We start from the raw sequence: 10,883 nt of genomic DNA, 5'->3' as shown, positions 1-10,883 counted from the left end.
TTAGCTTAAAATAGAAATTTTCTTTAACATTCTGTGTGTAATATATCACCCAAATAACTTATTTTTAAAGAAATCAGTATATTTATTTTTAGTAAAATAAGGTTAGATGAAGTCCCTGATGTATACCATTCCATTAACAAAAAGTGTAAGGTAGGAGAAAAAAAAACTCAGTGAGGTTTAGTTCCTGGCATTAATCCTATATAATAAAAGCCCAGCGACCAAACGGCAGAAAGACCAGAACAACCGGTCAACCAGTCACTATACGCGCACTGACCACCAGAGGGCAGACGCTCAATGCAGGAGCTGCCCCCTGGTGGTCAGTGCGCTCCCACAGTGGGACCGCCAATCAGCTGACTGGGATGAGCAGGTTGCTCCCACTGCAGCTGCTCAGCTGACTGGGATGAACGGAGCTCCCACAGCAGATGATCCCAATGTGAGAGAGACACATCAATAGGTTGCCTTCTGCATATACCCTGGGCCACGCCTCCCACCAGTGCACAAATCCCATGCACCGGGACTCTAGTTAAAGAATAAGTAATAAAAATGTGCTAATTTGAAGCTTATTACTAAAATATTATAAAAATAATTTTATCATATAAAGGAGGAAAGTGTTAGAAAAAATTGTCTGCTCAAGGTGTCAAATATATTAGGTATATACTGCCAGAGCTGGGACATGCTGATTCACAACATAAAGCTGCTTCTCATCCTAGTCTCTCCAGCTTCCAAAAGATTCTTAAAGTAAGAAATAACCTCAGGATAAAAATCGAATGAAAACTTTGCTAAATGGTGCTGGTTGGTTTTGCTCAGTGGTTAGAGCATCAGCCCATGGACCACAGGGTCACAGGTTTGATTCCCGATCAAGGGCAGATACCTCAGTTTCAGGTTCTATTCCCTATCTGGACCGGGGTACATGCAGAAGGCAACCTATTGATGTGTCTCTTTCACATTGATGTTTCTCTCTCTCTCTCTCTCTCTCTCTCTCTCTCTCTCTCTCTCTCTCTCTCTCTCTCTCTCTCTCTCTCTCTCTCTCTCTCTCTCTCTTTCTCTCTCTCTCTCTCTCTCCTCTCTCTCCCCCCTTCCGCTCTCTCTAAAAAAATCAATGGAAAAAAAATATCCTTAGGTGAGGCTTAAATTTAAAAAGTTTGCTGAATGACTGTATGATCCTTTGTTAAAATCTCAGAAAGATATAAGGTGATGTCCAGTTGAGCCTCTCAGCTACAACACGGCTTCTAATAATTTTAAGGACAGATTGAAATACCCAAAGTATAGAAAGAACTGTCTCAAAAATAACTATATAGATGGCTTTGGGGGCACAGAACTCCAATAAGATTTACTGAAAATTCACAAAGTTTTAAAGTCAAACTAGCAAAAAAGCACCATCAACTTAGACTACAGGGGACAGACACAGCTCCACATGAAAACAGGTCTGTGAGACCATGCCCGCCCCCCACCATCCCTCCCTCCTCCCCCCACACACAAATGCAGGAAGCAGCCTGAGAGAGTTGCTTAGCTGTCACATGGGCCTTTTCGTATGGAAAAGTAGCGATGTCTCAGAGTGCAGCAAGATGCCCAGGAAGACAACAATGCATTTGGGAACTATTCCCAGAAAGCAAAACCAGATCCCACTTAAGGTACATTCATTATCCCCAGAGACAGAACTGATGTGCTCCTGGCTGGAGCTGCTACAGACCAGTGACTGCTCCCTGCTTCCTCTTCCTCTTCTTGAACAGAAGTCTGTTGCTGCTATTGTGTCCCTATCTCACCATTGTGTGTTGGGTGTGGAGAGAGCAGACATAACTTGCCTTTTTAGTTCACAGGTCTCTGGATCAAGAGAATTTGCACCCCAAGAGTTTCATCAATGACCAGTCCAGATGCAGACCACAACATAATGCACTTTCAGCCTGAAGCCATAAATGGATAAAACTTTTGAACGTTTTGTAAGGTGCTGAGAATATTCTGTATTTGGAGAGAATGTAAGAACATAATGTCCAGAAGGTGGATTGTGGTGGGTTAAATATGACCACAAATTCTTGCTGCTATATAAGGGGGAGGAGTTTATTCCCCACTCCTTGAAATGGGGCTGGCCTTGGGACTTCCTTTGACAACGGAATGAAACAGAAGTGATGCTGCGTGCCTTCTGAGCTTCGGTCTCAAAAGGCCTTTCAACCTCCTCTTATTCTCTCAGAACCCTGCTACCACATGAACAAATCCAGCCTGGCCTCCTGGAAGATGGGACACCTATGGGAAGAGAGAGGACTAGACACCGAGTCATCCAACCATCCCAGCCATCCCAGCGGAACCCCCAGACGGGGGAGTGAGGTCATCTGGGACCATCTAACCTCCAGCCTACTCACCAACCGATACAAATGCATGAGTGAGCCTCTAGGAGTTTATCAAAAGAAGCCTAACTGAGTATAGCCAGATTGCCAATCCAAGGAACTGTGATCAAATAAATGTTTATTGTTATAAGCCAGGTGGCAATAGATAACTGAAACAGGCCTCCAAAGGTACTATTCATGACTAACTCCTCAAAAGTTTAAATGATCTGTACATCGTAGGTGGAGATAGAGCTGACCCAGAACCCAAGTATCACAACCAACTAATACAAAGTTCTATGTAGGACACCATACTACCTTCTCTTGTACTTTCCACAAGTAAAAAGATGGGTATGGTTTAGGGAAACTGTCATGAAAGGCTCATGGAAATTTGAAGGTGGAATCTTTAGAGATAACACTTAATTTACATATAAGTGAATATTCTCCATATATAGTTGGTTTGAGTATGTTTTAACACATATATTAGCCTGTTTCCAACTCTACTTCAAAACAATAAAGATGTTTAGCATATACGATACAGCATTTACCAAAGTTAAGTTGCACAGATTATACTGTCATTCAAACCTTTTGTAATTAGAATTCTATTCCAAAGAAGTGCATAGCTTTTATTTCAGGTAACTTATCAAAAATATTTGTGCATAAGATGGGTGAGCAAAAGCAGAAATGGAAATAGAGACCATTCGGATATAGCAATGTTGCATGCTAAATTATTTCTTTTCCCCCTTCACAAATACAGTGACAGGTACGTACTGAGAAACCAGGGTGCAGAAATGAGGCAGATGTCAATGAATGAATTTACATACAAACACAGCAACTCATGCCCCACCACACAGATGGTTTGCTCTTACCTTCTTCTGACATATGGCAGATATTTCAGCTGTAAGGGGAAGGTACACAAAATATCAACAAAGAAAGAGAGCCCATTTCAACAAGGGCAGCCATGAAAGGGAGTAAAAACAAGTTTTGTAATACAACCTCTAGACTTACACAAAACAGCTTCTTCCTTGCCTCATGAATTATCATCTACTTATGTTTCATGAGATTAAAAAGCACCTGCAGGCTGCAAATACTTCCCCTCTTCTTATAAGTAACTCAACCTTCTCAGACATGACCTAGAATTCAGATCATGTTAAAGCCAAGTAACTTTCATCTCATTTGACAGGAAACAAAATTGAGGGCCACTATGGTTGCATGACTTCTTCAGGGTCACCCAGGCTATCAATGGGGGAGGGAGATCGACCGATATATCTATGGATCTCTCTTTACTGCTGTTCCATTATACTATGACACTGAGTTGATGTGATATATGTAGGGCTTTACCTTGGACAGGACTTGCTATACAGAAAAATCTTGCTATTTCAATTACTTAGAGTTGAACTATCCATTTATAAACAATCCTGTCCTAATGTAAAATCAGCTGCATGCTTATTAGAGAGAAAGCAATTTTCAAACCCATGGGTTGACCAGTTGGAGTAAGGCTGCCAAACTACTGTCTACTTCAGGACTGACTTAAATGAATAGCTGAAAACTCTTTTGAGTGGGCACACAAATTATTTCCGTGAAAATTGATGCTTGAGAGCACTTGAAAATAATTTTTTCCAAGAATGTTAGCATTTCCCTTGAAAGAGTAAGTGTTCAAAAAATGGACTGAACTATTATTTACAGTATCGTCTATGTTCCAATTATTAAAAAGATCAAAGGTAAATGTCTCCTAAAATTTGTCTGAAAATTATGAATTAGTGGAGCCAATTGATTGAAATATTCAACTTGGTTTTTAATACTAGTTTTGTGTAACTAATGGCTATTTAACAGTTTACTACCTTAGAGTTTATCTTAATCTGAGGTCAGTCACATGTCTAGTTAAATAATAAAAAGTTATTGTTGCCCCGTCAGTGTGGCTCAGTGATTGAGGGTCAACCCATGCACCAAGAGGTCGCTGGTTTGATTCCAGGTCAGGACACATACCCGGGTTGTGGGCTCGATCCCCAGCAGGGATGGCTTTTTAAATGAGGCCTCTCCTACTCTTTCATTATCTTCCTCTAAAGCCATTATCGAGTTCCCCCTCTATACTCAGTATGCTCCCAGCTTTTTCCACCTTTCATCTTTCCTTTGCTTGCCAGTACTTTTCCTGGTCACTGTCTCCAATTAGGTGGCCGGATTACCTCCCTCCCCTGGGTGGAAGAGTACTACCTTATCTATCTGATCTGTCAACTTACCGGGCTTAGCTTTCAGAACTCTAACAAACTACAGGCATTATGATCTCGTCTCCTCATTGAGATGGGTCAGATACACTTTATCCCCATTTTACTGATGGGGAGACTAAGTGTCAGAGTGATTAAATGATTTCCCCTAAAAACACAGTTAGTAATAGTGGCAGGGGAAAGTCCTATTATTCAATGTTCTTCCCACTAATGTTCCTTATTCCCTTTCTGACCTGGCAAACATATCATTGGTAACACTGTTATATATACATAAAACCTCTTAAAACATAATTCAGCAGGGCTTTAATCATACGGAATTCTAATCCAACAACTCCCCTTAATTTGGGTAGAAATGATATCTCTTCCCTTATTATTAAAGGTGTAGGCATATTACCAGCAAGAAATTTATATAATGCTTCCTATCAATGAATATTCATAGAATATCATACTTTGGTTACTGCCTGTTAAATAAAATAGGAGACAAATCAGCCATGCCATGAGTCATGTTACTCATGACGCATTCTTTCTGAAGTAAACCATACCTTGGGGCAGAAGAACATCAATCAGCCATTCACTGTGGTCCCTACGAAGAAAAACAAAATTCATTTTTTAGCTTCTTAGCGATGTTACCCTTCCGCATGAATGTTTATAAGCTACACGCTAGTACTAAAAAGCTTTTAATAGAAAGGAAGTGTAATTAAGAGCATTATCATAATGAACTGCTTCAATGTCGAATGCATTCCAGCTAAATTATAAATTATAGGCGTTTCATCATATTCAGTTCTTTAAATGATACTTTCCAGATGCTAATTAAGCCAACCAAAATACATCATGATGTGCACAAAGCTGAGTGTGATTCTGTGAGGCTGACAAGCAAAGAGAACCCACATGAATTATCGGTCATGTTTGAAAACCAGTTTTCTTTCTCTCTGCGGCCTTTCCAACAGGGTCGCTGCTTCAGTAAATGGAACTACTTCTTTCTGTCACACAGAGAACGAGTGCAACTCTGCAAAGCTAAAGTCTTTCAGATGAAAGTTTGCTACATATTAAATATCGGACAAAGTAACCTTTAAAAACCAGAGAGGTTAATGGGAAATGTGGATAATGTAACCAATTTAAGTCCAACTGATTATTCTTATCTCCTCATTGCTGCCCTACTTCCTTTATACCTACCCTGCGATCCTCTGGCTGCATTCTTCACAGAGATACAATGGGGGTGGTTTATCACCCAGAGCTACTGACAGTGAAGGGTCTATACACATCTGAAAGACATGAAAAGACAGAATGAACTCTCCTGTCCTGTTTATCACATTCCCGACATCATGAGCACAAATGTTCCAATACTGACAGGTTTTCAAAAGCAAAGTGGAATAAATCTGTTTAGTAGAGCCCATTCAACCTGTAGCCATTTTTCCTGCACTGGCCCATGAGTCCACACAGTTGATTTAAATGTGGCTGCTGTGGTTTTTCATTTCCCCTGTTATTTGCAATTCTAGTACCAAATGGTTCAAGAAATCTAACCTCATTCCCCAAAGATAAAAAAGCATCTTGTTCAATGGCTGCTGAAATTGCCTCCATCTTACTCATACAGTAATTCCTTCTCTAAAGGGGTAAACACAGTGTCTCTCTTTAAGAAAAGAAAAATACAGTAAGATTGAAAATCCTAACTGTTACCAAAAAGCTAGCAGAAACCTCATTCATAAAATTTAGCTTTGAATCTAACAATGAATGACTCATTTTTCACACACTGCAATCTAAGTTCTACATTAATCATCCAATGTTTCATTTCCAGGTGTGTGTTTTTTTTTCTTCACACGGAACCTGTCTTGTTTAACCCTGCTGTGCCCTGTTCAGTTTTGGATTATTTATGGCTGAGTTTTCATTAGCCTAAGCACAGAGATGAAAAGCGTTCATTTTACAGTTGATCACTAGGATATTTTTAAATATCTGGATCTTTTAAATCAAGTGAACAAAACATGTAGACTACTAGCTGAATTTTGCACTTTGCATCAGTTTAAGTTTTAAGACTTACCAAAGTCATTTTGAATTCTGTTCTGCCCTTCAAGAAATAATCAATTCATGATATAGCCGATTATGTAGTTAATAAGCCACAAATTCTTCTGGAACATCCTTCTGCCTTTTTTTGTTTGTTTGTTTTTACTGATTTGAAGGGGGAAATGCACCAAACTTATAAGCTAAACAGCCTGTCATTTAAAGTTAAAATCCTGAGGTGTTTCAATGATTGGGGGAACAGTAGTCATTATTCCTAAATTTAAATAATTATACCATCTAAATCTGTAAATTATATATTGCCTGATGCTAAAGACCCAGTATGAAAATTTTCCTTAGGTAAGTTTCATGCTTCCTTTGATGCAATGGATAATTACTTTTTGGTATGTTAAAAATCAGGGACTAGCAAACTTTCTGTAAATGGTCAGAGAATAAATATTTCTGGCTTTGTGTGCCAAGTGTTCTCTGTCACAACTAACTACTCAAGCCCAGCTGGTGTGGCTCAGTGGTTGAGCATCAGCCTACGAACCAGGAGGTCACGGTTCAATTCCCAGTCAGGGCATATGCCCAGGTTGCAGGCACAATCCCCAGTGTGGAGCTTTCAGGAGGCAGCTGATCAATGATTCCCTCTCATCATTGATGTTTCTAGCTTTCTCTCCCTCACCTTTCCTTGCTGAAATCAATAAAAAATATACTTTAAAAAAAAACAACTAACTACTCAACCCTACTGTTATAGCATGAAAGCAGCTACAGATGATATATAGGCAAATAAATAGAACTTTATCTTTTTTTAATATATTTTATTGATTTTTTTACAGAAAGGAAGGGAGAGGGATAGAAAGTTAGAAACATCAATTGATCAGCTGCTTCCTGCACACCTCCTACTGGGGATATGTTTGCAACCAAGGTACATGCTCTTGACCGGAATCGAACCTGGGACCTTTTATTTTTTTTATTTTTATTTTGTTGTTGTTGTTGTTGGAATCTCAGTCTTTTTTTTTTTTCAAATATATTTTATTGATTTTTTTTACAGAGAGGAAGGGAGAGGGATAGAGAATCAGAAACATCCATCAGCTGCCTTCTGCACACCCCCTACTGGGGATGTGTCCGCAACCAAGGTACATGCCCTTGACCAGAATCGAACCTGGGACCCTTCAGTCTGCAGGCCGACGCCCTACCAACTGAGCCAAACCAGTTAGGGCTAAACAGGACTTTATTTACAAAAACGGGCAGCAGAACAGATTTGGCTGGTTTGCTGACTCCTATCTTAGAGAATTATCTGGGCTCCAAACTATTACATAAAGTGATTTTCAAATAGTAAAACTAGAAGCAGAATGTGATAAAATGAACTATAAATTCCAACATATTTTCATTGTAATTCCTATCCCAACACTTGGCTCTTGCCCCACAAGTATTTTTGTTTTTTGCAATCTATTGCAATAAAAATAAATGTTACTTTTCTATTTGGCAAATCATTACTGCCTCGGGGTATAGCTCACTATTATGGAAATATTAGGCTCTTTGTGAGGATAAATCAATTTTCCCTGAGTCTTTCCCATGCACCCCAGGTCGACCTCTTCTTCACCTTTACTTGCATTTCTAAGGAGTCACCGATTACACCATCAGATAAAGGTTTTTGTTCACGCCACTCAAAAGGAAAAACTCCTAGGATGTTAGAACTCAATAGAGATTAGCTAGAAGACCTCTAATGTGTTCAATGAACTCATTAACACGATCCATCTGATTTGTGACTAATAATGTCAATTCTGTTCTACTCTGAACCGATCTGTTTATACCCATATTAATATGTTCATATCTGACCTTGCATTAAAAATAGTGTTCTCTGTTCATAAATATAATATATTCCCAATGTAGAGATTTGGGAAAATGGAGAAAAGGAAAGAAAATTTAACTACTTCAGTAACCCTCCATCTCAATGCAATCATAGTAACTGACGTTCTGATGAGCACTACTGGTGGTTTTTCACAATGAATATAAATATAAATATACAGATACGCAATTTTTAAACTAAGTTGGCATCACACTACACAATTTTATAATTTCTTTTTCATTTAACATTATTGCATAAGCATCGGGAAGTTGGGTACCCTTGATCTACATGCCCTAAGGCCATATCCCTGTGCATTTGGGAAGTGGTCATATTGTAAAGAAAGAACAATGCCATGCAGACCTGTTGTCATGAAAAATCATGTCTTGTCAACTAACAAGAATGTTACTTTTCTGGGAAATATAAAGTTAAAATATAAAAGACTTTTTTATATTTTCAGAAAGTAACATTTGGGGGAATGATAAAAATGTTTTGGAAATAACAGGTGGTGGTTTAGCACTTCCAACATTATGGAAGTGCTAAATGCTACTGAATTGTTCACTTTAAAACGATCAATTTTGTGTTACATGAATGCCATCTCAATTTTTTAAAAGTGACAGAAAGTAGGATGGTTTGGCCGATCCTGGAGGAGTGACTATAGGGAACAGCCTGCGAGAAAAGTGAGGCCAGGCCAGAGGAGTAGACTGGGCTGTCTGCCTATAAAAGAGGAAGAAAATCTGATTCTTGATGAGTTCTGTGAGTGGGAGGCCAGAAATCATCAGGAAGTCAGAAGACTCCTGTGAATGCAGTGTGACGTAAAACTGTAAAAATCGGAAAGTACCTCCTTCCTGGTGACAGCTGAGCAAACCCAAAGAAGGACAGATATAAAAACTAATTTCAATTATAGGAACCAAGTCAGTCTCATACTGTGAAGAATTAAGCTGAATTCCATGAATAACATATAAACTAACATTTCACCCAACAACTTGCTGACAATTTGACCACTGGCAATACAGTACGAGACCAGGTCTAATGGAACAGTACCTTCACCGCTGGTTTGTTAATTGCGTTGTGGCATTCAATGTGCTGACAATGGATGGGATTCCAAGCTGTAAAGCAAAGCATAACTGATGAATACTTCTCATTGAAATTATTTGTGCCCTAGTAAAAAACACAGCAGATACTTCATTAGTTTTCTTTTACCTAAATAGAATCATCACCAGAAGCCTTCCTAAAATGAGTTTTAAATATATGAAAAATGTTTAAATTGAGCAAAGATATCACAACTCCATCATCCATTTTCCTATGGGAGGAGACAATCTAATATAAGGTGGCATACACAATACCAAGTATTACCTCACAATGATATACCATTGGTAAGTGCTCAATGATTTCACTGGATCATCCCAACAACTCTGTGGGATAGATACAGCAGATCAATAACCTCATCAAATATATGGGTAAGTTAAAGGTAAAAAGGTTAAGTAGCTTGCTATGATCACAGAATTCGTAAATGACTAGATGAGAACTAGTCAAGTCTAGCTAGGACTAGAACTTGGTTCTTGACACTCTGCTCTTTTTACTATAGTATATACTATGCTAAACATCCTAGACTTTTGGCACGAGGCAGTGTTTCAAATTGATAGCAATTGAAATGAATGAAAAAGCACCTGCCACCATTCCATTTTCTACCGCACCCCATCAAATTGGGAGACTGGAAAGATCACTTTCTCGCCCAAGCGAAATGCAGCTCTCTCACATGCGACCCACAAATTAAATCTCTGCTAGTTTGCTAATACCCAACTCCTTAACACAGTATAACACACAGACAATGAGGATAAGAACCAAGGAATTATCATCATCCAGAAGATTCTGTAGCCCGAAGAACTTAGCTAACATTTAAAAAGTAATAGAATTATAAGTTGAAAGTAGGACACATTTTTCTAAATTGTCATATTCTAATCTTATAGGACCATGTTTGGCCTAAACAAGAAGAATTTGCAGGTGAAAGGACATTGTTATTTAGTTATATATCAAATTATAATTCAAAAATATTTACTATTAATGATTCAGCTTAACTTATGCTCCAAACATTTTATAAAATTTTCTATCTAGAAGTATTTTAACTTCAAATATTCTATTTTCAATATTCAATATTCAAAGATTGTTAGACTAAGCATAATATTTTGTGTCTAATTTGGAATTTGAAAATACAGTCAACAGAGCCATTGACCTTAAAAAATATACAAAGAAGACAAAAAGTAAGTAAAGACCAAAACCACTACTCTTATAACAGTATTATATTGATTATAGTTTTAAAGAGTGAGAAAGAGGAAATGAGTAAGAAATAGATGAAGAAATTATTTGAATATATTCATTCTATAAGATTTGTTTCCCACATGTGGAAAAGTCAAGATAAATATAGAGAATAGCAACAAGTTTTCTTGTGTAATTAAAGAAAACTAAAAAAAAGAGTGCCTTTAATCAGTATAGGAGTTCCAAACACTG

General features: G+C 38.2%; 1 protein-coding gene across 1 annotated transcript in view; it reads right to left on the bottom strand.

Moving 5' to 3' along the window:
- The window catches only part of UNC79 (unc-79 homolog (C. elegans)), a 218,862-nt gene that overhangs the window by 126,059 nt on the left and 81,920 nt on the right, over positions 1–10,883 (bottom strand). The window contains exons 9-12 of the mRNA XM_015566456.1: positions 9,420–9,484; positions 5,711–5,799; positions 5,080–5,120; positions 3,185–3,213 (exon numbers count right to left, since the gene is read on the bottom strand). Of these exons, the coding sequence (XP_015421942.1) occupies positions 3,185–3,213; positions 5,080–5,120; positions 5,711–5,799; positions 9,420–9,484 (224 nt within the window). The remainder of the gene's footprint in view (positions 1–3,184; positions 3,214–5,079; positions 5,121–5,710; positions 5,800–9,419; positions 9,485–10,883) is intronic.

Source organism: Myotis davidii, unplaced genomic scaffold (assembly GCF_000327345.1).
Source record: "Myotis davidii unplaced genomic scaffold, ASM32734v1 scaffold1703, whole genome shotgun sequence".
NCBI lineage: Eukaryota > Metazoa > Chordata > Mammalia > Chiroptera > Vespertilionidae > Myotis > Myotis davidii.
This window is presented reverse-complemented; position numbering and strand designations above follow the sequence as displayed.